This window comes from Callorhinus ursinus, unplaced genomic scaffold, assembly GCF_003265705.2.
Source record: "Callorhinus ursinus isolate GAN/ISIS: 27379988/994484 unplaced genomic scaffold, GSC_fseal_2.0 scaffold1, whole genome shotgun sequence".
In the NCBI taxonomy this organism is placed as follows: Eukaryota; Metazoa; Chordata; class Mammalia; order Carnivora; family Otariidae; genus Callorhinus; species Callorhinus ursinus.
The window spans coordinates 59934619-59960348 of record NW_027397063.1 but is presented as its reverse complement, the minus strand read 5'-3'; the positions used below and the strand labels follow the sequence as shown (position 1 = coordinate 59960348).

At 47.4% G+C, this 25730-nt stretch overlaps 1 protein-coding gene across 22 annotated transcripts in view; it reads right to left on the bottom strand.

Moving 5' to 3' along the window:
• The window catches only part of KALRN (kalirin RhoGEF kinase), a 647217-nt gene that overhangs the window by 393850 nt on the left and 227637 nt on the right, over positions 1-25730 (bottom strand). For all 22 annotated transcript variants that reach the window (XM_073894515.1, XM_073894519.1, XM_073894546.1 and 19 more), the window contains exon 6: positions 1153-1275. In XM_073894515.1, coding sequence (XP_073750616.1) covers positions 1153-1275 — 123 coding nt within the window. The remainder of the gene's footprint in view (positions 1-1152; positions 1276-25730) is intronic.

Below are 25730 nucleotides of genomic sequence, written 5' to 3'. Positions count from 1 at the left end.
TCAGCACCACTGGTTCAAATAAGAAGGTGTCTTTGGTGCTCAGATACACGGGGGATGGTGGAGCTATTCTTTTGGACAAGGAGCACAAGTAGGAAGAGTGGGCAGAAAAACAGAGGGAGGTAAGTTGAGGCATAATTAGGCTACAGGCATCTGAATACAGCAGGTTCTAAGGGCAGACAAGATTTTGAAAAAAAGTCTTGGGGCAACCATATGGAAAAACAGTATCCCAAAGTGTTAGGTTTACAAGGGGTCACAGGTTTTATCTGGACTAGACTTCTATATCACCATCATCACTATCATTATTATCATACCAATATTAACTGATAATCTGCTATGTACCAGGCACAACTCCAACTGACTTTATAATTGACTCATGGGATCCTCACAACAACCTTAGAAGGTGGCTATTATTTCCATTTTACGAATGAAGAAACTGAAGGCCAGAGAAGTAAGTTCCCTATGACCACACAGCTAGCAAATATTCCTGTGAACTCAGCATCCCCTTGAACACTCTTCAGCCTGGGGACCTCGCTAACCCCCAGGGCACCCCATCTCCCTGGGTCATCTTGCTTCCCCCTCCAAGTGCTCTCCCCTGGATGGTCCCTCCTAGACCGACACAAAGCAATTCTAGCCTTCTCTCTCTAAAGGCAGCCCTTCCAATATCTAAAGGCAGCAACTGTGTGTCCCTTAAGGCTCCCCTTCTCCAGTATAAACAGCCCTGATTCACTCAACTATTTCCAATGAAACATTTCCAGTGAGCCTGAGGTCCCTCTCCAAACCAGCTCAGTGACTCGCATGTGCTAGGGACCAAAAGACGTTGGTTAAATCAGCAGAGTGGAACCAGCAACTATCCCTTATCGTCCTGTGCTGAGCAAATGCCTTCTACAACCCCAGCACCTTCCTTTCACCAAGTAAAGCAGAGTCCGGAGGCAGAAATGGGCCATCATCTGCTATAGGCACAGCTGGCTGGCCACATGTCCTGCACACATCCCCATGGAGTGCTAAAGAGTCCGCCTGTTCAGAGTCCCTCCCTCTTACTCAGGTCTCAAGTCTGTTTCTACCCCTCCCTCCTCCTTCTCCACCCCCCCCAACTCTCCTCACCCCCACTGTCCTGCCTCCAGAGGCAGTGCTGAGAACAGGCCCCCTACTCACCATGGAGTTCATGGCGAAGTGATTGTGCTGCGTCTGGAGGTCTAGGGCATGCTGGTAGCTCACACCGATCTCCGTATGGCTCTGGAGGAATAACTCCTTGTTGTGGCTTATCCAGTCAAACATCTAGAGGGGATGAGAAGGTACACAGTAGTCAGAAGGGCCATGGGTTCAACAGTGCAAAATTTCAGAGCTACTGGAAGGAAAAAAAGAGTGCTCCTACTGGTGCTCAGTGAGAACCAGTCATCATTCTCAGAGTGGGGGTGGCCCACAGCCTGGTGTCCCAGGAAAGCCCTCACTTTTAGCATAAGGATGTATCATCAGCCTCTGTGTTACCCTATAGAGCCTGAGGGAGAAAGAGAAAATGAGTAAGAGAATCACTGAGATGGCAGAAGCAGCTGTTTTTATTATCCCTAACGACTTCCCCTTTCTAAAAACATTTAGAAAGACTCAAAAAGGCCCCATGTTTGCTTTAGGGACAAGTGCTGAGGACACAACCTGGAGGCTGAATCCATTCCCTACTGCACTAGAAGAAGAGAGAAATCCTTGTTGGAAGCAACAGGGCACCCTAACATGCCCTGTCCCATATCACATCGCCCAGCCACACACATTGTTGAATCGACTCTAGACTAAGCCACCTTTTCTTGTAACTCCGTAGTCTCCCAATTCCAGGGTTTCTGCTATAATCCATCAGGAACCAGAAGAGGAGGATTTTAAGGATGGCTGAGTTCTGACTGGCACAATGGGCACTGAGCTATTTTCCTCCCCTTAGCTCTGTACCTTGTTTTTTTTGTTTTGTTTTGTTTGTTTGTTTGTTTGTTTAGGCTTCTACCTCTTTCCCAGGCAGCCCACACACGTTAAGGGTTGCTGACCAGAACCCCAGTTCCAAGGGAGGGATCACTCTAAGGGTTATCCATCCTCAGGACACCAGATCTAAGCTAATCAGTGTAGGACATTTCCCAGCCAATGGAATTCTCTCAGAAATAGGAATGCTATCTGATTCAGTACAATAAAACATGGGGGGAATGCCTGCCTGGAAGCTTCTGGGAAAACAGAACCCTACTTCTTTGGATATAATTTCTCTCCCTCTGATACTATCATTGTGACCCTGAGCCTCAAATTGTTGTAGCCGTTCTGTTGGCAGCTTAAGGGTGAAGCCCATGAGCAGAGAAAGGGTGTAGCCAAAAGAATGGCAGGAAATAGGTAGATCCCTGATTGAGCTTTGCCTGATCTCTGCCTTGTCCCTGGACTTCCTTAGTACCTGAGCCAAGAAATCTTCTTTATCATTCAAGTACAGTTAAGTGATATAGCCAGGAAAGGTGTAAAGCCTTTGGAAAAGAGGACTGCTCTACTTGAACTGGGGACGGGCTCAGCTACAGAGTAGAGCATGGAGGAGTGAAGCACAGGTGCAGGCTGAGAAGCTCCAGCCTTCCTGGAGGCAGAACCCCAGATTCATTTATTATTTCCCTTCGAACAGCAAAGTGACTTTACTTTTTCACTTATGGTCAACCAACATTTGCAGGACACTTGCTATGTGTCAGGCACTGTCCAAGGCAACGGAAAAGCAAAAGTGACTAAATGGTTCTTGAGCTTAAGTGGTTTAAAGACCAATGTGGAAAGCAGACAAGGATTCAGATATAATGTTAGTACAGCATGGCAAAGGCCTTGAAAAAAATCACGGCTTGAAAAAAAAATCTATCAAGATACTAAGTCCCATATGTTCTACCAAGCTAGCACCCACCCTTAATGGAGTGGGGACAAGGAAGAACAGAGAAGGCTTCCCAGAGGAGGTGTCACCTGAGCTGAGCCCAGCTGAAGCTGGAATTATCGAGGTAGATGAAATGAGAGGGATGTGAGCTCCAGGCAATGGGGAGACCAAAGAAGCAGAACTTGGGGCAGCCCAGTGTGTGGAGGGCTCTGAAAGCATCCCAGCTGTGCCTCTGAAGTCTGACATGAGGAGAAGATAGGGCTGGAGAGGTAGCCGGGACAGCTGACCACGGAGAGCCCCGGAGATAGCCTTTGGGAAAACTGGACCATATTCTGTGGGCAGCAAGCAGCGTGGAAGGTTTTAAGCCAAGCAGTGAAGTGTGATGGGAGCTTTGATCGCAGTGTGGGATGTGGACAGGAGGGGCAGAGAGAAGGGTTAGGAGGCTGTCACAGTAATCCTGGTGAGGGGTGGGCTGGGAAACTGGAAGCCTGACTTAGGGGCGTGGCAGGGGAGTCTGCAAAGCAGTCAGGCTTGAGAGCTCCTAGGAAAGGGATGAAGACTCATAATTGTTTGGGGGAGGGAGGGTAAGGAAGAGCTAAGGAACAGCCAGGTGTCTGGCACAGCACCTTGGGTCCTCGTAGGAAAGTTGCCACCACAGTTGCTACCTAAAGAGGAGGATAAGAAGCTGGGATGGGAGTCCTGGATAGCGAGTTCTGTTTTAGATGTGCCCAGTTTGAGAGGCTTGCAAGAGTTTCAAGCAGAGGTGCACTGTGGGCAGTGAGACTTGCGTGTCCGGAGGTCAGGAGAGAGACATCGAGGCTGTGACAACTTAAACGTAAGTATAAACCCATCACTTTCTGAAGGCAAACATGCATGATTTGGAGGTGCTTCTCCCTTTTGCCTTACCCACATCACACCCAGCTACCTATCTGGATAATAAAGAAAGGATGAAAGTATCACTTTTCACTTTCGAGTATCCAAGGATGTTTCCAGCTGGGGGCTCCTGCAGAGGCTGGGTGGACATTGCTGTGTGCACGATCCTGGATCAGGCAGCTGCAGTCAGTCCCACAGGGACTCCCCCGCCCCATTATATTTAAGGACAAGGAAAAAAAGAAGACAAGTGCCCCAGGAGTGTAGAGGAATCTTATTCTGTAATTTTTGATCTTTAAAATTCTGCCTCTCAACCCCATTTTAAAATAATTTCTCATCTCTTTTCTTTATTGACAAAAGAATCAATAAAGTTAATGAAAATCTGAAATGCCTGAAGTCCATGGAACTTGTGATGAAAAGCACTCACTCCATATACTTTCTTGGACATCCCAGTGGCCGAGAAGTGACCTTCCCTGTATTTTCTGTTCCTTGACTGTGTAGGTATGCAAATTAGCAGTGGAGTTCTGTGCTAGCCCCAGAATGATGAGATTGCCAGGTGCCAGGTCCGGGCTACAGAGCAGGGATTGCTGGACGGGGGCCAGTTAGGGTGGAAAGTGCGAGAAGGGAGCTAAAGGACAGGCAGGAGGAGGGAGCACTGGAGGAACGGTGCACCTTTCTGAATGAGCTTCTCGCGTGACGTCAGCACCCAGGCCACTCAGCCGGATTCTGCCTCCACCACGGACCATCCCAGCAGCTCTCGGGCCAGGGATTCTGTGCTGGAGGCAGTGCTCCAAAAAGGTGACACATATCTCAGGAAGAAAGAAAAAGACCTACTCTGGGGATCAGATGGTCCCACGTGACATCAGAATCTAGAGTCTCTCCAGGGCAGTCTCTCCAAGAGACAGTCTCAAGTCTTCTCTGGGCCTGAGTCTACTGCCTAATGGTATATGACTCGCACCCTTGCGAGCCTGGACTTCTGCAACGGTCATGGTCATTTCTGTTGCATTCAGGGCCTCTGGTGGTGGAGAGAATGCGTGTACATATATGCACATGCGCATGTGTGTATGCACTCAGGGGCATGTGTGCACCGAGCAGGATGAGGTCTAGGCTGGTTTCAGGCTTGGTTCTGTCACTAACTCCCTATGAGACTATGGGCAAGTCTCAGTTCTGGGTTTCTCCTCATTTGCAAGGGATAAGTGGTTCCCAGAAAGGAGGTAAGCTCCTGCTTTTTATTTTTATTTTTTTATTTTTTTTAAAAGATTTTATTTATTCATTTGTGAGAGAGACAGAGAGAGAACAAGCAGAGGGAGAGGCAGAGGGAGAGGGAGAAGCAGACTCCCTGCTGAGCAAGGAGCCCGATGCGGGACTTGATCCCAGGACCCTGGGAACATGACCTGAGCTGAAGGCAGACGCTTAACCATCTGAGCCACCCAGGCGCCCGCTCCTGCTTTTCAGATTCAAGCACAATATGGAAACATACGAAATATATTTTTTTTCATTCAGAATAAAATAGTTTTAACAAGTCTCCTGGATCAGAAGGTATGTATATTCATTACTGCCACTTACATTTCTAACCTTTGAAGAAAAGAATGACAGTGAGAAAACTGGCATTATTTGATAGCCAGAGAGAGGCAATTTCTTAGTCTCAGCCCTGACATTTGTCTGGTGTGTTAAGAGTTCAAGATGTCTGTCAGTGCAAAAAGCATTGTCTCGGCTCTTGGCACTAATGCAATAAAGAATTAGAGACCGGTGCCCAAAGTGAAAGCAGAAAACTGTTTTATTAAAGCAACAGTACACTCTCAAGGGGAGAGCAGGCAAGGTTCTGTGAGGTGGAACTGGCCCCTAGGTTGTTTTGGGATTGGATATTTAGTGGGTTTTTCTGGGCTGGGAGGAGTGGTGATGTACAGTGGGGTGATCTCTAATGGAGGCTGTTTCCAGTCATTTGGGGGACTTCTCTCACAGGCTGGGAGGAGGAGTTTTTGACCCTGATAAGGTTAGTACCAGAACCTTCATGGCAGTCTTTCTCCACAGGGTGGGGCTGGGGTTTCCCTGGGGCAGAGGTGGAAGAGGAGAGCATGTTCTGCACTCGAGGCTCTTGATCTGTCAGTCCCAAGGTCTTGGAAGCCACAAGGTCAGGATGTTGTGCCCCCAGGCTTCTAATGTGTAACCTATTTATCATTGTCCTTGCCTCCAGCTCTGGTCTAACTAATTATCTACTCTATTACTCCCCACTTAAGGACTCTGAAATCTTTCAGTTCAAGGGATGGCGGTCCTTCCACTGCCCATATGTAGCTTCTACCTAACATGTCCATTCAAACACTTCATTGCATCCATCAGGACTATTTTATAGATGGGAAACAGGCTCAAAGAAGTGAAGCCCAGGGTCTAGAATTCATTCACTCCACCCAATGCACATTCACTGAGTGCCCCTTGAGCCAGGCTCTTGGGACACTGCCCTGCTTCCTGCACACAGCTATAGGACCTCTTATGCCTGGGCTCCCCAGGGCAGTTACCCCCTAAAAGGCAGCCATCAGGGCCTATGAGGCTCCAGATGAGGTAATGTGTTATCCTTCACATAGGGCCGTTCATTCCCCAATACCCAGCCTGCTCCTCTCCCCTCACCCCTGCCCCACCAGGGCGTGGGGACACCTGATTCAAACAGCTCCACTACTCTCGATAAATACTTCTCGAGTGAAATGAATGCATGAGTGAGTTGGCCACAGGCTCTGGGGTTGCTAATCCCTAGACCAGCTGGCCCTTTCTAAGCTCCCTTCCAGCCAGGTCATTTTATGATTTGATCTATTTGAACTGGGCTCTCTGGAAGACACTTGAACTAGACTGACCCAAAGATCTAAAGAAAAACACAATAAAACTAAAGGAAATATCTCCACAGTAGTTTCAAACATTTTCATCTGTCTTTTTTTTATTTTTCTTTTTTGAGAGGCTAAAATGGTAGGTTCAACAAAATGTAATATAACAACAAAATTCCTCCATGAGGAAAGTTCATGTCTAAATAATGAAATTTTATCTCTTTGTTCAGAAACTAACATAGTTTTGTCTCATTAAGAAGATAGATGTTACATGTAAGCTACTTGGGTTTTTTTTTTTCTTTTTCATGTTTTGCTTTTAACTAAACTAAGTAATTTTTTTTAATGCTGGCTAAAACTCAGTGAAAATATAAAAATCTGGTTCTTAATACATAATAAATGATAAAAAGAATCTATTTAAATGCAAATTAGGAAAATAAACAGAAACTTTTTTCCCCTTTTCTTACAAAGATAGGGATGGCTAAAAGGTTATTATTGTTCTATTCTGTTTTTAATGAAGCATAAACTATTTCATAGAGCAAAGAAATTAAATAAGGATCTTGGGCTCATTTTCCTTCATTTGCCAAATTTAGCAATGGCATCTGATTTAGAGTTTAACTTTCAAACCACCTTACCACCTACTGTTAGTATTTTACACTGTCTGCAATTATAGATTATATTGGCTTTAAAGTTGCTCATACTCAGCTCTGATAAGTTGATTAAGAGGATAGAAGGCAACCATTGGATTTTCTTTGCCTAAATATGCACATTCCAATGTCACCTGTGTCTCCTTGACCCTGCTTGTACACTCGACCCAGCCATAAAAGCTTATGCTGTAAACAGTGCTAACAACTCCTTGCTGGTGAACCTTGCTACATCTGAGACATGTGGTGTGTGGTCAATTCAACAACAAGCTTTTATGTGTGTTCGAGTACAAAGAACAGAGCCTCCAAATCTTGGGTTCTAGTACAGACTCAGCTGTTCAAACTTTGACAAGGTAGATGACTGGGTTGAGCTTCCATTTCCTTATCTGCAAAATAGGATAACAATTTACACTATTTGGACCATAGGGTAATAGTGCGATTCAAATAAAATAATGGTTTCATGCTTTGTTACTCACCTGGTAGATTTCAAAATCCATATAGTGAACATATTCTAATATATATATTTCCCTAATGTTTTCATTTAGAGTGCAAAACAGATGAAAGGTGTGGATTTAAAACTGCAGTAAGTTTACCTTACTGCAAAATCACTGCGGGCTAATAGGAATCACACCTGCACCTCATATACAAACACATCCTCAGCCCACCCTCCCCAAGATGCATCCCCACAGCGACCACAAGGCCCTGCACAGACACGGCCCGACACCTGTGCATCCTCCCACCTCCTCCACCTTCACCTACACAGAGGGGCGCTGGGGGTGCCCTTGCCCACACAGGACACCCTCTCAGAGTTATGCTTGAGGGCACCAGTGCCCTCCTGACCTACCAGTGTGGCCTGATCAGGACCTCACTCTCTCCTGCCTTGCTTCCAGACCCTCCCTTGCCCATCCTCTCTCCCTTCCCCAACTCTTTCACTATTAGACTCAGTCTCTTTGGCTCTTCAAGGTTTTTCACTCAGGAAAGACTCCTATTAAAATGCATTATTCCTGCAGCCCCCCCTGGAATTAGTTTATTGTGGATATAGAAACAGCTCAGTGAGAAAGCAAGGCCCTTTGTGAGCATGACCCAGGGGTGAGATCCAAACTGAGGTGGCAGAGGAGTCCTGGTCAAGAGAGGTAGAAAGGGAGGGGGAATGAGAGGTGCGAGGGAACTGAAGACTAATTTCTTCACCTTACCATTCTGCAATCACATGAACTCTAACTGATGCTAGGGCATAAATTCTCGTGCAAACAGGGCAACACACAGACCCCAGGACCCTTAAGACCCTTCAGCCCTGGTTTGCAATGATCTGCTCTCCTAGGATTGCAAGCTCTCCTGCTAAAGGAAAAAAAGGAGGAAAAAAAAAGGACCCCAAGTGTGCACCTGGTTTCTAGGTTCCTAGAATTCCTCCCTGGAGAGAGTCTGACACCTCACCTCATCTGTATCTGCAAGGCTTGCGGGTCATGGGCATTCTGGGTTCTGAGAAACCACCTTTATGCCGGTAAAGGGCAGGCAGTTAGGACTTGTGCCCAATAGACTGTAGGTGTCAATAAATACCTACTGAGGGAGAGGAGGTGCTCTGGGCTCTGCTGTTTTCCTGTAGGCTTCCAGCATGTCGACTGGTATTCTTTTATATGTTGTATAGAAGACAAGCAATTTTTATCCTTCACCATAAATCTAGCTGCTCTAGGGAAGTTGGCTCAGCCTGGTTACCTAGGAGACCTTATCACTGAATCAGCCAGGATGCCAAACGATTTCACTGACCAGGCTCTGTCTCTAACCTGCAGACATGCTATCAGTCCCCTAGCACATTGCTTAAACTTTCCATACTCTAAATTCCCTAATTCCCAAATCTCAGATCTAGCATTCTAACATGTTGCTCACATCTAGAAGAGTCCCAGTTTCTCTATAAAACAGACACATATCCCACTGTGAGCAAGGAGTGAACAAAAACTCTTTGCCCTTCTGCATGATAATCTGACCTTCATTTAATATCCCCATTCTGTTTCCCTGGAAACAGGGAAAGACTGTGTGTGACAACATGTTACTAAATCATGTTGCCTATGGTAAGAACACCCACCATGACTGGTAAACTCTGTCTGGCCTGGAAGGACGATGGATGAACTATGAACACCTGATGGGGACCCCATCCCTTGGGCTTCCCTGAGTTTGATGACTCCTGTAACTGGCACGTCCATTGCAGGGGCCCTGGAAGCTGTGCCAATGAAGTTGTTACAAGAGATATTGGCTCCCATGGGGCATGGAGTTTATAAGGCAGATCAGCTTCTGCAGCTGCCCACTGTGGCTCCTGTCTCCTGACACCTGAGCCCGACGGCTGCCAAAACTGTCCTGTTGGTAAGCCATGGCTCCCGTATGGTATCGTCCTGAGTAGATGAGTGCAAAATGTCGCCCACAGAGGTGGTCCTGCAATCAGAGTATGTGGTTGAGTCTAAGGAGACTTCCTGTAGGTGTTGCCTCTGTTTTCAGAGCCAGACTATATGAACAACAGTATTGCACCTCCTCTTGTCTTGCCTTTCTCCATCTTCCATTCTCGTTCTCAACTTCTCTCAGTGACAGAGCAATGATAGTGGTAACAACAGTAATAGCCACTGACATTTGCTGAATGCTCACTATGTGCGAAGCACTATGCTAACACATTCAGTCCTCTTAAAATCGTAATTATCTCCCAGATATTAACCCCCAATATTATCATTTCCATTTTACAGGCTGGGCACAGAGAGGTTAATTAGTTTTGCCAAAGCCACACAGTTAATTAGTGGCAGAGCTGAGATTCAAACCCAGGAGGCTGAGTTCCAGTGCTGAAGCTCCTAACCCTGTTGCTCCGCCTTCCAATGTGCTCAGAGCTTCACTCCAGCTATCTCTCCTGTCACCATTAGATTTCTAGAAGTACATTCTGCCCCTGCTGCCTTTGTTTTCCCTCCACCCACTTCCTCCCTAACTCCTTGTAATAGGCACTACCTGTACTACTTCCTTAAGTCTGCACCCACAGGGAAAACCAACCATCTCTGTCTTTCTGAGTTCTTCATTCTGCCATGCCTTCCCTTTGGTCTCTCGTCACAATCCAATGTGAACCTTTCTCAAACTCCCTTCCTCTGGCCCCTGCACTAGGTCATTTTCAGGGGCATGCCACAGGGCTGCAGACGTGCCTCAAAGCTTCCCCCTCCTGCTTTCACACACCTCCAGCCCCCACAGAATTCTCCCTGGAGTGCCAGCATGTCCACACTTGCACTCTTCCCCGCAACAAAAGCAATAGAAACACTCTTGCTTTGAAAGTTGACCAGTTGTCCAATCCTATGCTGATCTATCCAAACTTGCCTCCCCCTCCATTTGCTGCCCCTTCAAGACCTCCTTTCATGTGCCTCACACCCTTACTGTGACAGTCTCACAACTTGACCCTCAGCCCTCGGCCTTTTATGCACCAGGCTCTGCCTACCTGAAAATCCATACACGCTCACAACTTCAATAACACGGGTAGTGTTCCCCATTTCACACGCCAAGCCGTACTGCAGGTACTGCACCAAGTCCTTGAGTGGGTGACCTCATGTAGTCCTTACGATAATGCTACAAAGAAAGTATTGTTCAATCCATCTTAAACATGCTGAAAAGTCAGTATGAAGAGTTGAAGCAAATTGCCAAAGATCCCACAGCTTATAAGTGATGGGGACGAATTTAGAATCCAGTATCCATCTGAACCTAATTCCCATATAATTTCGGCCTCTGCTCCAGGGTTCCCTCTAAGCATGACTTTCCAGATAACTGACAACACCAAGTGTGTGCCGTGCTCTGCACAACAAGCTTGATAGCATCGTCTCAATCCTCAGCCCTGGGGGTTAGTGGATGCCATCATCACCATCTTTTTGTAGTTATGGAAACAGATAAACGACTTGGCCAGCATCACACAATGAAAACTCAAATGGCATACTGAAGACCCAAATCTAGGTCTGCATGACTCCACAGTGCATGCTTTTAAACCACTATCAAATCATCTCCCAAATACACACTTAAATTTCGGACTATTCCTAGTGACTCAACTCAATTTGAATATCCCCTTGATGTTCTTTCTACAGCATCTCCCACTACTGTGCCTTTTCTCTGGAAACTTACTTTCTTCTGACTTCCCACATCTTTACCCCATTCCCCAGATCCTATTCGTTCTTTCTTCCCCTCAAATAACTCTGAAATACGCCCTTTATTTTCCATTCCTGCTGCTACTCACCCCCCAGCCTCTCCTGTCTATATTGCTGCAATCACTTCCATACTGGTCTCCCTGGACTCCAGTTTCTCCCTTATACAAAGCTTTCTGCCCTCACCAGGTTCACTGCTTTAATTAATATACTGCTTTCACCATGTCGTTCCCCCAGTCAAAACACGCATGCACACACACACACACACTTATTGCTGCTGTCATCTACAATGCAAACAAAATCCAGTCTTCTTGTTCTGGCATTCAAGGCACTCCCTCCTTCCTCGACTGGTCCAAATCTGCCTTTCCCTATTATTTCATACGACAGTCCTACACCAAGCATGCTTTCCAGCCATATGCTATTCACTGCCATGCAAATACATCATCCCGTGCTCACTGCCACCCCCGTATTTGTGCTCACATCTTTCCCCCTATGACATGTTCCACATCCAAATGTCCAAATTATTCCCATCTTTTGAAATGCAATTAAAGTGTCATCTCCTCATAATGCCTTCTTTGACCCACTGAGACCATACTGATTTCTTTTTTCTCCAAACTCACTGCTCCAGTGCCTACCACGGGAGTTCACAAACCTAGCCTTAATTCAGAACTATCTGAAATGTTTTTGTAAAAAATATAGCTTCACACACTTTACTCTTAAGATTCTGATTTAGTAGGAGCTCTCTAGCTGATTCCGATGCACCTGCATTTTTATTTAAATGGTTCATGTGAAGACCTATGGCCTATCCACAGTAGGGTAGCTGGTATCAGACTTAACCCTACCATCTATAAACTATTTGAAAGCACAGATCAATAACCAACATAGACCAATCATCCGTGAAGGAAGAGAAGCACACAATGTAAGCCTTCTGTGGAGCAGAGAAATAGGAGCTGAGCAGGCAGCAGCAGTCTCGATGGGTATAAAAACAAACAAAAACAAACAGAGTTTAGAGTTCAGGGCTGGGAAGGTGGTTGGAATTTCAGTGATAGGAAATTAGGGAGGAGGGAGCTAAGAGAAGGAGCCCTAAAATTCTTCATTAAAATTTCCTTCAGGTCTTCGGCAAAAATCCTAAGCTGTGCACATGCAAGGCAAGACTGCAGAAAGTCTAGCAGAGAATGGTTATGGAAAGCAGAGGATACTGAGAGCTGAACAGAAATTTTAGGTTACACCGTGCTGGGGAAATGCTGGGAGCTCTAATACAAACAGTTCAAAGAGACTTTGGTGAACACTCTGGGCACTGAATTGGGTCCCCAGAAAGACCAGGATATAGGAGTAAGAACCACATCCTAAGAGTAAGGGCTATACCCTAGGATTAATTAAAATATCGAAGTAGATCTGTCATAGCAAAGCCTAAAACAGGGCTCAATAGGAGCAAGATCTGCTAGTAATTTAACTGCATTCCAGAACAAAACTCAAAGTTTAGAAGAAGGTAACCTAATCTGGAGTCTCTACAATGCATCATCTGCAATTTCCAGTATACAAATTACCAGCCATATGAAGATGCAGAGAAAAGTGGTTGATAACCAAAAATTAGAGTCAATATAAACAGACCCAGAGATGACCAGGCTATGAATTAGCAGGTATCACTTTTAAGATAATCATGATTAACATCTTAAAGAGAATAGGAGGGAAAGGGACAAAAATGAATTAAAAGACGGAACACGGAAACGGAGTCCAGTTTTCCATTTCTTGTAGCCATCAGGATATAGTCACATGCTCATGATGCTTAGTACAATATTTTATTCACTTAGTGAGTACCCACTGTATTCCAGACATTGGATGAGAGACTAATGATAAAAGATCAAGTCAGAGTCTAGTGAGGAAGACAAATGTAATCAATATTCTGTCAATTTTAAGGGTGAAAAGCACTATGAAAAGTGTCTACCGTGGGCTGACCACAGAGGAGCACTTGATCCCACTTGGCAGAGGTAGAGGTAGGAAAAGCATGAATGGCTTCCAGAAGGTGGCAACAGCTGAACGACACTTGAAAGATAATAGGATTTGGTCAGGTGAAGATGTAGATGGGAAGAGCATCTTATGAGAGGACATAACTTGAGCAAAGGCCTGGAGGCTTCAAACATGTGTTAGAGAGGAGGTACACCAAGCTCTAGGGCAGGAAGTGAGAAGTGAGAGGTATGGAGAAAGGATGATAAAGGAGAAGGGAGGGGCCAGGTCACAAAGGCGCAACGGTTGAAAGGCTAGAGGAACTGCTCTTTGTTTAGTTTGCAGTGGAGAACCACTAAAGGGCAGTAATAAGGTCAGATTTGTTTTTAGCCCTGACTGGGTGTCTACACTGAGGTCCCCAGATAGACAGTGATTTACCTCGTTGCAAAGAGGAGTCTGAGCCAGCCCTGATCACACAGAACAAAATCAACTAGCACACTACAGATTTCTCACCAACTGTGGGTTCTCTGTGCCCACCCCTTCTTTCTTTCCCCCCTACACTCCTTGTTCTTATAAACCCTTCAGTGTCTGGGTCAAAGAAGATAAATATGAAGGAGGAAATAAAGAACATACGAAAAGTGCCCAGCACAGCGCAAACCCATAATAGATGCTGAATGCACGCTAATCCCTTTCTACTTCCCCTGGGTTTAGACAGGATAAGCTGGCAGTCACAAAAAGTAGTGGCTTTCTGATTAGAGAAACCCAGGCTGCAAAACTTCAAGCTCAAATCACACACTGCCCTTGAGAATGAGCCATAGCTCAGCTTTGCCTGGAGAATCAGACTCCTTTCAGGCTTTAAAAGGCCACTGGGCTCCCGCTTGCCTTACTCATGCTAAGTGAGGGAATGAAAAGTCTTACCAAGTCCACTGTTAACATAAATGTTTTCAGACTTTAATAAGGGGTTTTCTCTATGTTTCATTTCTAGTCTGTTCGCCTGGATGAACCAAATTCCCTGCAGCACTGGCAATATGCATAGTACCCTCCCTGTGGGGAAGAAATGGTCATCCAGGGGCCAGCAAGTCAAGCAGACGAGAAACAGAACCAACCAAGCCAGGAGTCAGCCCAGGCAGCCCTGGGATATTGACTCCGAGTGGCCAAATTCCTTCCATCTGAACCACAGATGCTGATAAAATATTCTCAGCAATGGAGTGAGAAAATGTGCTTCACTTACTTCCCAAAATGTAGAATTGAAGAGGTCAAACTCTATTTAATCCAAGCTGAGAAAATAGTGCCCAACTTTATCCCAAAGCTAAATTTAGGCATAAACTGAGATCTGGCCCTTGGCAAGTTAATTTAGATGAGCTAATGCTTGTTCCTGGCATACAGGATGCACTCAGTAAATGGTAACTATTATTGTTACTGCAAAAATGGAGCGTCTGCTGGATGTTCTCATCCAGTCCTCCCACGCATCCTAAAATCGTCTGTGCCAATCACTTGCACATCTGGGGAAAAAATTCCACACGGGCTTAGGAGGAGGTGGCCCTCCCTTCAGGGGTCCCTATCTGGCGGAAGGGGGCGGCTGCTGTGCTAGGTGGGCTTGAGCTCCAGCTGAGGAAGAAAGCTGGCACACACACCCCCTCTTCCCCATCCACCCTCTTCCAGCAGCTTCAGCAGTGGGGCCCGGGGGAGGTGAGGGGTGGCATGGGAGCCAGGCTCACGCATATCCAGGAAGAGAGGCTTGGCCACACTTCCTGCTCCCAGACCCCACCTGGCAGAGCACACCCTGCAGGTAGGTGCTCAGGAAGAACTCAGAGAATGAAGAGCCCAGTCACTCCTCAAAACCCTCTGTTTCTTTAACAATCTCATTCAGAGGACTGTGGAGAATTCCCGTGTTCAGATAGTGCCAGTTGTCCCTACGAGCAGGGCAGAAAGGCAATAGAGACCGCTCATGGTCTAATGCTTTTAGTAGCCTTGATCACCACTCCTCTCACGCTCCTGTGCCTTCAAAGAAATTTACACTCACATTTAATTTAGTCACCCATCCTTCTCCCAAAATGTTTTTGGGATTTCTTTCCACCCCCCCCCCCCAATCCTACTGTCTTGACGTGAAGGCCTCGTGGTTCCCTCTGCTCCCTTTCCTCTCCAACATCCAATCGGGCACCTGGTCCCACGTTCTCCAGAGTTTGCCCTTTTCCTTTCCACTCCACTGCCACCTCATCTGCTCATACTTGGATTCGTCTAAAAGGACCAGAACTGGGGGCCCTGCTTCCCAATCTCTTGGCGCATTGCTAGATGAAAGTTGTTAAAACCCCAGTTTTTAAGGGAGAGCCCTGGAGCGGTGTCCCTTGAAGCCACTCAGCAGTAGGTGGTGCTCTTGGGTCGGCTCAGAGCATTCACGGTTCTGCTCCATCGGGCAGCCTAGCGAGTATGGACTATTGCACAGTCCACTCTTCATTTGGCACTGACTGTGTGCCTCTGGGGAACACTAAGGTATCTAAGACACCAGGCCTGACCTCCAGGCATTTGCAATATATTTGGGGAAAGAGACCTTGGAGTGTAAATCTACAATACAAAATGAGTTGGAATAGTCCAGTTTGAGGGGGAATAGATAAGGGCTATAGGAAGATGCCCAGAGGAGAGAAAGACCACTTCCAAGAGGGAAGAATGAATGAAGTAGTATTTGAGTAGACCTTCCGCTTAGGTAAGGTTTCAGTAGGCAGAGTGGGAGGGGGGTTGATATAAACAGAGGCGTGAGAAGGTGGACTGTGCAAAGCATAGAGGAGGATGTCCTGAAGATGGGGCCTGAATGCCCAAGTCCATTCTCACTCCCCATTCTAGGCCCTTCTAGTTTGCACCTCTTCCTGACACCTCATGACAAGGGTAAGCTCCCTGGGGAAACCTCCTTAGGGCAAGACAAGTACCACTCTAAGGTAGGACCAGTCAGTCTGCTTAATCTGCATGGACGAAACCAAACATTCCTTTTTTTCTCGGTACCAAGAAATGGCATATCTTTTCTCACCACATCAGTAACCATCCCCATAGCAGGGCCTTTCTTGTCCTGAAAAGGCTCTCTGAGAAAGGCTGGAGGTTGGAGGTGAGCAGAAGAGTAAGAGAGTGGGGTTTCTTAGTGAACATGGACTGGGGAACATGGGTGGGGAAGAGCCTTTCTGGGATTCTGATAAAGACAGGTTTCCTCCAAGGGAATTAATGTTCCTTTGCATGAGTTTTCTGACTCTCAGGCCACAAAGCTTCGGCTCTGCTTGGGAATGATCTCAGGGAAAGCCATGGGACACAGGGATGGGGCTTTGCCCATGAATATCCCTGACCTGGGCACACAAAACTCTGGATACCAGAAACCTGTCAACTCAGCACTTCCATACTAGAAAAGTCTCTCTATGCATACATGTGAAAAGACATCCTCTTCTAATCACATATGAGACAGAGCCTCACTTCATTTGAATAAGAGAACATAATTCTCTGGATGGGCAAATACCTTGGAGTTTCAGACTGGCTAACTTGAACTACAAGAAGCAAGTCCACCCACACACATGAAATCTTTTTCTCACTTGGCCAAGTGGGATCAAGAGGGATCAAGTGGGATCAAGGGATCAAGCTGCGGACCCCTCCCCCTATCCCTTTTCATATTTGAAAAACTGGTCCCAGGAATGCCAGGTTGAAGAGTTTAGAGCCCACATCAAGTGAAAATAGGCCAGGAGAAGTGATGGAAGTTCATCTGAAGCAGAAAAGACTGGGAAGGTCCATGAGGACTGTCTCCAAGTCATGAGAGGGCTACCCTCCAGGAGAAGGAAGAAACTAGTTCTGGGGGACCCTCGGGCAGACGTGGGACCACACGGTAGAAGCTCCAGGAAGACAGATTCTGGCCTGGTGGCAGGAGGCCTCTCTAACAAACGGTGCTGTGTAATGGTGAACTAGGCTGCTTCCCAGGGCTGTGGCTTCCTTGTCAGCTAGGGAAGCTCTGAGGAAGGGATTGGACCCTCCGACTCAAAGATTCTAGCATTTTAAGATGCTCCTGGCAGGGTCTGAACTGTTCACCAGATTCCAGCTTTCCTCGCATCCCCTGGTTACTCAGGAAGTGGTGTGACTAGATTTCCAACCCCCTGTTGTAACTCTTGGTAATGCACATGGCATGGACATCACCCTCCTGCACTCCTCCCCAGGGAACCTGAGCTCCAGCCTCTGTGGAAAGCGGCTGTTCCCAGAACCCACCCTGTACTTTGAGGCTGCTATGCCTTCGCTCATGCTCTGTCCTCTCCCTGCACCTCAACTTCGGCTGCATATTTCCATCTATGTTGTCTACCTAGCCGTGACAGGTACCTGGATGGACGGGCTCTATGTGGCCAGTGCCCCCTGCTCCAATGTGGTAAGGCCTGACTGGAGCTCATCTGCTAGTTGCCTGCCCCAGCACAATAGCTGGCACTTGTTTAATTGGCTTATCTTCAGCAACAGTGTCTAAGATCTTGCCATCTGGGTCACATGCTTCCATCTCCCTTTCCTTCTACTGGCAGTAGATCTGACTAGTTCCTTCTCAAGACCGCTTCCTGGTTTCTCCAGGCACCAGGTACCTACCTCCCCTACATACTTTGCTGCCGCATGCTGCCCACTGTCTGCTCCAGCACCCTTGCTGTGGATGATGGTGTGCTCTCTGCCCTCCCTCCCCCGCCCCAGCAGGCCTCCCCGTGACTCTCTTCCACTTCTGATCCCATCTATGTACGTGGCCCACCTTGAGTCTACCTCCACAAACCCACCATCTGTTGGGCACCTACTGGACTCTGGGCATGTTAGATGCTATATACACATTTTCTCTAATCCATAACCAATCCTAAGGCATTTATTAAAATCTACATTTTACTGATAAAGAAACTGCTCACAGAGGATAAACTGGACACTTAGAGCCATTCAGCTCGCGAGGGGCTAGGCTGGGATTCAAATCCTGGTCTCTGATTGCAAAGTCAGCGCTTTTTCTAGAAGCAGTTGTTGGGTCTTCTGGCCTTTTCTCTCTCTCCCCTCCTGAGGAGGCCTGAATCACATGGAGCCCTCCCTTAGCTCTACCCAAAGAAGGAAGCAGGGCTGCAAGAGGGAAGAGAAACAACAGGTTCAGAGAGAATGGAAGCAAAAAAGAGTGGGGTGAGTATAGGCTGGAGGGGGTGAAAGCACATGGAGGAGAAAGGTCATAAATGGGAAAGGAAGGAGAGGGGTGCAGGGCAGTGAGATAGAGGATGAAGGGAAGGAAGGAAGGAAGGTGCATTCTGCAAAGTAAAATGCCTTGATAAAGGTCCCTACTGTAGAGATTCAATTTGTTTTTCCACCGAATAACTTGGACCTGAATGTCTTTTTGTTCTTCAAAAAAAAAAAAAAAAAAACAAAAAAAACCAGTACTTAAGACATTCCCTCCACTTCCCCTACTGGGGCAGAGCTGACATGTTACCTTTCCTCTTGGGCCACCCCCCACTGTCTCCCACTACACACTAGCCCCCCGCCCCAAAGCCTAACTCCTGCCCAGTAAGCAACAGAGACCTAGATATCTAACCAGGCTCTAACCACTAGAGTGGGCACTATTTCTGTGTCATCCTTTTCTTACAAGGTGTCAGGAATCCCATCAGTGCTGAGCCTGATTTTCCCTAAGCTTCCCTACATGATTCCCCCCATCCGGGGCTTGGGTGGGAGACAGGGTCCCCAGCACCTAGCAGAGGACCTGGCACATGGGAGACACTCAATGTCTGCTGACCAATGAGTGAATCCATGATTCTCAGTTATTTCCTGTAGCTCACACAACTTCTGTCTCTGATCAGGACCTTCCCTGTCTAGCTCATCTAAATTGGTATAGACAGAATCAGAGTGACAACCTGGATTCTGGAAACACTGTTAACATAGTGTCCATGTTCTCAGTTCTAAGGGGTCACTATGGGGCCCACAGTTCTGTAGGGTCCATTCATAAGTAGAGGCCACATATGTAGGCTATTCACATATGGCTGTCTGGTCTCGCCCTTTGCGGCCCACGTGGGAGGCCTGGGAGGGATCGAAGTCCCCCACCCCCACTCCCTGCCTAGAGTTCCTCCCAGTCCTGCCTCTGATCTGCTCTCCACACCCACAGGCCTCATGCAGGCCTGTGACCTCCACATACAGTGGGGCTGAAAATGCAGGAGTGGGAGAAAGGATGGGAGGAGGAGAAAAACAGCTTTGGGAGAGAACACTCACACATGCAGCCTGCAGAACACTGTGACTTGGATTATTTTTGGAATCTAATGTTTCTAATGTTCAAGGGGAGGAAGTAAGAAAAAGTAAGTAGAGATTCCCAGGACCAGCAGGCTGGAAATAATACAGGACACTGTGTCCTGTGTAGGGGTGGGATGCAGACACACTTCCTCACCCTGAGCCCAGTCAGCGGGGGGTGCAGGGGGGCAGTGGTTTAGGCCCCAGGAGGAGGGAGGAGGGAGGAGGGCAGGAACAAGAGGGCACCGAAGCCTTTTTCTAAAAAAAGCAGGAAATTACAAACCGCCCAGTAAAGACCTCTGCCCTCTGGCTGCCCCAAGGTTGCAGTTCTTTGAAGCCACCCTCCCAACAAGAAGGGCTCAGGGCACTGAACCACAGAGACTTGTCAGCATGCACCCTGGAGGCCTGTCCAGGGCTTGCTCTTTTACCACAGCAGTGGTGAGGACCCTCCAGTCTTCCCCAGCCCCTCTGGCCATCTCATACATAGGTGGCTGGCTGGCCTGTGTGCCCTTTCTCCTGCAGGGCAAGGTCAGCGTGCGTGCGTGCGTGCGTGTGTGTGTGTGTGTGTGTGTGTGTGTGTGTGTTGGAGGAGAGGTGGAGCCCTAGCCTCAGGGCAGAGGGCTCAACCTCCCTATGCTGCCCACCTGAACTCCCTCCCAGGCACACTGCCCAACCTCACCAAGTCTCAGCTCTCCCATCTATGAAATGATGCCCATATTCGCACCTGCCTGGTCCTGCTACACAGAGAAGATGGGAGACCAAATGATGTGCCACCAACTGGATGACTCTGGGTGGGTCGCTACTCTGGGTCAAAGTTTGCTGTATAAAAGGAAGGGCTGGACCACAAAACCTCTAAGGTCAGGGGTGTGAGAACACTTGAAAAACCAACATTCAAAAAAAAATTCTGTATTATAATTGCTACAATGGCACTTCAATTTAACAAATGAGTGTGGAGTCATGCTCACTGCTGGCTTGGGGGCATGGGGGTTGGAAGTGTGGCAGCAGTGGGCCAGTGTCTGGCAGGAAGGAGAGGCAGAGGAATTTCTCAAGTGGTCCTACTGGTTCTCATCACTCCAAGCGGGATGAGACTTTGGGTCTTGCTTTGGGCCCTGGGGTATGATCAAAACTGTTTATACCTTGAAGGGAGAGGGCAGGAAACAGCAGTGGACACTTTGCCCAGGGACAGGGCATCCTGGGGATGTCCTGAATTACTAATGTGGTTAACAGGACATACAAAGAGCAAAACACAATAAGCATGTAACCGTTAGCACAGTGCCCTGCTGCCTGCCAAGATGCCTTTCACCCAGTGGGCCCCACTAATGTTTTCTCATGGTAACATGAAAGTAACATTATTTTGTTTGTACAGAACTCCAAGAAAACCAAAGTGCATAGATGTGTTTCTTGGATGGACTGTTGGGAGTGTTTCTAGCCCTGAGTTTGCAGGAGAATAAGACAAATACACTCTTAGCTATAATGCAAAGCAGAAGGTGACAAATGTCTCAGATATAGAAGGTGTATGGGGAGGGGGCAATCCCATCCCCCTGGGGGAATCACTTTCCTCTGGGACTGTTTTCCCAGAGACCTTTCCTGGGGCAGCTCCCCACAACCTGGACCCAGCAGATAGGACCCTCATTTGACCTAGGTGCTCTTCTCTGTACCACAGCCAAGGGCATCACACAACCTAGTAATCTTTGGGGGCCCCTGTGAATATACATCCTAATTGCAGACTTCTCTCAAAACTCAATTCTTGATTTTGTTTCATTTAGGGATCACCGAAAATTATCTAGAGCAAGTCCATTTGGAAGACAGCATCAATGACGCTCTGCGTGGTCTTGGCAGGCCACCAATGATTGAAGAGGAAGGCATGACTGACCCAGCCACAGGGCAATAGAAGGGAAGCCCAGTGCTGGCACCTCCACACACCACCCCATTCGATTCTCATAGTAGGCCAGGGCAGCAGCTCAAGTTGCCTTTTTTTTTTTTTTTTTTTTTAAGCAAGACTAGAACTCAACAGATGATGGCTCTATTTGCTGAGAAAAACTTATATTCCGTCACTAAACAAGGTGACAACCTTGAAGACAGAAGAGCCTACTGTAGATTTTTGGGGAGAATGAATAGGAAAAAGGCAAAATTTATTATAGAATTGCTGAGCTATAAGGAGGCTTAGATATCATTTGTAGGGCAAGCCTGAAAGAAGGAGAAATGGCAGGCATGTTTGGCCGGGATCGGTGGGCTCTTTATCAGACTTCACCAATCTGGAGATTCTTTTTTTTTTTTTAATGTTTTATTTATTCATTTCAGAGAGAGACTGAGAAAGAGCAGGAGTGGGTGGGGGAGGGGCAGAAGGAGAAGCTCCCCACTGAGCAGGAAGCCTGATGTGGGGCTCAATCCCTTGGACCCCAAGATCGTGACCTGAGCCGAAGGCAGACGCTTAACAGACAAAGCCCTCCAGGCGCCCCTCAATCTGGAGATTCTGATATGTCCCCTGACAAGCCTGATCTCTACCACCATTGCCACCCCAGCCTCTACCATGACCACACACATGCTCTGACACATGGCTTCTTCTTTTGAAAGACATTTTCACAAAGAGAAAGTGTTGTTCATGAGGACAGTGTGGTGTAGAAGCAGAAGAAAAGTTGTAAGCCACTGAGCTAGTCCAAATACTCCATCTTCATTTTTTGGGGAACATAACTGGAGGTCAGAGATTAAAGATGTGCCTATCGGAAGTCAGAGACTGAAGATGTGCCTAAGGTCTCCCAACTGGCAGAGTGGCACCTCACCATAAATCTGAATCCCACTCAGCTCTCTTGCAGCCCAGACATGGCACCCTTAGGTGTGAACAGAATTTCAGCATGCAAGAATGAACATGCAAGAAGGCATTTAGAATTCAGTTCTCCAAAGGGAGCTTTCCCACAGGCAGCGTGGTGAGGCCAGTCTCCTCGAAGCAACTGCCACAGTCTCCTGTGAGCACATGCCTTGGAAGCAGAGGAGGTGGGCACCTAAATACCCTCCCGACTGTGATGCTAAAGGTCTGGTCTGGAGCATGTTCCAAGCACAGCTTTACACAGGAAACAACCCTGTGCTGCATAAACCAATAATGAGCATGATTCCAACACTGGAAACCCTGTGGGGTATCCTTGTGCACTCTTCAGGGAATTCTCCCACAAGGGGGTGGGAATATACTTCTTTCTGGAATGGCTTTGGGCAAGACTAGAACATGGGCCTCCTGGGTAGACAGGATTTATTTAGAAGCAGAGCAGGTGAAGGTTTCTGTACCAGTTAAGTCAGTCACATACTGGAGCCTTTTGAGGCACTTCTTTCCTGCAAAGACTGGAAGACTGTGGGCCTTCCACACACCACAAGGTGGATGGTGTGGCGGCTTCCATATTTTCTGATACACGTCATTGGCATTGGCACATTGCTGGGCATCATGAAGTCACAATGGCTGTCACCAGGATGACAAGGCTGGGTTCCTCACAGTCTGTGGGAGGTACACTTTCTGATCTCAAGGTCTTTTCCAGCTCTGTCATTCTAAGATGTGCCCTAGGTACCCAGGAAAGGTGCGGTGGGGTGGGGGGTGGGGGCAGCTTGGGAGGATCCTCCACTGGGCAGCAAGAGGATGAGAAACAAGTCTACTTAATGATCTTAATACCACAAACTGCCCGCTACTGGGGAAGAGGCCTCCCTTCTCTCTGGTAGTGGGATGTGACTGCAGGGCAGACACCTGCATCACACAGGGTCCTGGGCAGCTGTGAGACAGGTCTGCAAAGAGAGCCCTAATCTGCATCTGCTAATGAGGAGTGACCCGCCTGTGGTCTGTGAGCACAGTGGTGGACAGGCCCATTAGTCACAGACGGGAGAGCACAGGACCAAGGCACAGGGCACCCAACAAGATGCACTGTGTACTACTTGAATCACCTCCGAGATGCCCAGTCCTCCCACAGGTTGCCATTAAAGCTTCCCTATCATTCCTGAGCTGCAACATTCCCTCTTCTCTAAAAACTCCCCAGTCGTGGAGGCTGTGCCTAGGACAGGGGTGCACACTGCAGACACAGGTAATAATAACTACGAGTTTGTGACAGCTTGCTGTTCCAGGACGAAATTCTAGCCTACTCGACTTTATCCAAGTGCCTCGTTTTGGGCTCATGGCAGCTGCTCAATGGAAGTTTATGAAATGAATGGGTGGCCTGCCTTATGAATTATCTGTGGAAGTGTCCCCCCTCCCGAAATGTTTAATTGGCAGAGAAAATGGCTCCCTCCCCACCCCACTCCCAAGGTGAGGAAGGGTCATTTCAGAGGCCAGGGGGAAGTAGGGAGAGATGGCTTCACTCCCCAAGGCCGGCTGGTCAATGGGGAGCAACACCTAGGTATCATTCAAGCCCTGGGAAACAAGCTGTCACCCACAGGGCCAGCAGGGAGACGGCACTTACCCCTTCACAAAAATAGTAGCTGGGCGTGCACCAGCTGAGTTTCCCAGATCCGGAATTGCAGGCCTCCAACAGGCCTCCCAACCAGAAAGGAGACTAAGATGTGGCTCATGCAGTAGCTATTTCCTCACACTCTTGTTTAGATGTGGGTCCACGCACACAACCCTTACCCCAAATCACCATCCTCCTCACCCTCTTTCAAAAACACCAAATAAGTCAAGGGCTGAGACACTTGGTTCTGCACAGATATTTTAAATTAATCTTGAAGCAACTTAAAAGGACTGTTTTTCTCTCCTGCCCCACACCCAGCACATTTTCTGTGGCAGCTGGGTCAAGCCTGAGCCACACTGTCATCACTGACTCAATATCAAAATATTCCGGGGTTGCCTTCTTCCCATCCTCCCTTCACTGCCCCTGTTTCGTTTTTGATATTCTCTCCCCCGCCTCTACACACACCAAACATACCACACACACACACACACACACACACACACACCAAACATACCACACACACACACACCCCAAACATACCACACACACACACACACACACACACACACACACACACACACACACACACACCTTTTTATGGTATGAACACACCTAGGACATGGATCCTAAACTTAGAGTCCTGCATATAACTGAGGGATTGTGTACTTGGATAGGGAAAAAAATACGCCTTGATTTTCACTAACCTCTAACTGAAATATAGGATTCCCTTCGATTATGAATGTAGGCAGCAAACTACATTAATGTTAGCAATACTCATGCCTCTGACATCAATAGAAACACACACATGTTGCCCTGAAATGTCATATATGCTCATCACTACTTCAAAATTATGGTAGTTATAAGACTTCAAATACAGCTTGTTATTTAACATGTTCCTAAACAAATATAAAAGTTACTGTTGTTTTTAAAAATGGAATAACCGTACTTCAATAATTATTTTCCAAGCCTATATATTATTCTGTACATTTACAAATGTTATTCTGAGAAGGGTCCCTAGCCCAGAAGGTTAAGAGTCCCTGCTGTCCAGTGAACATTCGAAGATGGGATTTGAGATTGTCCCCAGAGTCACTGGGGCGTGGGCCAGAGGGCTCAGGGGTTAATAGGCAGTGCTCAGCGGTAGCATGAGGCAGCTTCTGGGAGCAGACAGCTAGCACGGCTGTTGGGTCAGAGTTTGGGTGGGCTTTGGAGATAGACCCAATACTGGCTCTGTCTAACCCACAGTGTGATCTTGGGCAAGCCACTTCATCTCTCTGAGCTTCCAGTGCCTGTCAGCATCCATTCTGAGCATTCCTCGACTGTGAAATAGGGACAATAATATAGCATAAGAATCTTGTGAGCATGAATTGAGAAGATAAAATGTGTGGCAGAAATTACTGCTTAGTTGACCAGTGCTTGGCTGACTCTAGAAGGTCAGCCTGCCTTCCCTACCTGGGGATTTCTGAGGCTCAGGTGTTTTGTTTTGTTTTGTTTTGTTTTGTTTTGTTTTGTTTTTGAGACAGGCACTATCTGTGCCCTATGAAGGCTTCTCATAAACTTGAGTTTCAGGGATGCGGTGAAATGCCTCCAACAAAACACTTCTAAGCAGACTTGAGTCCCCTGCCCTCCTCTTCTGACCGTGGCTCACTGAAACAGGCACCCAAGCCAGACTGCAAAGCAGATTCCGTGCCACAGAGCGGAAGAGACCGCAAGTAAAAAGGAGACGTCCAGACCTTTCCAATATTGGCCACAGGAGCCAAAGTACCTGCCGCTGGCTTCACAGAGCAGCTGCTTCTGACCTGGTGTCTCTCATTTGGTGA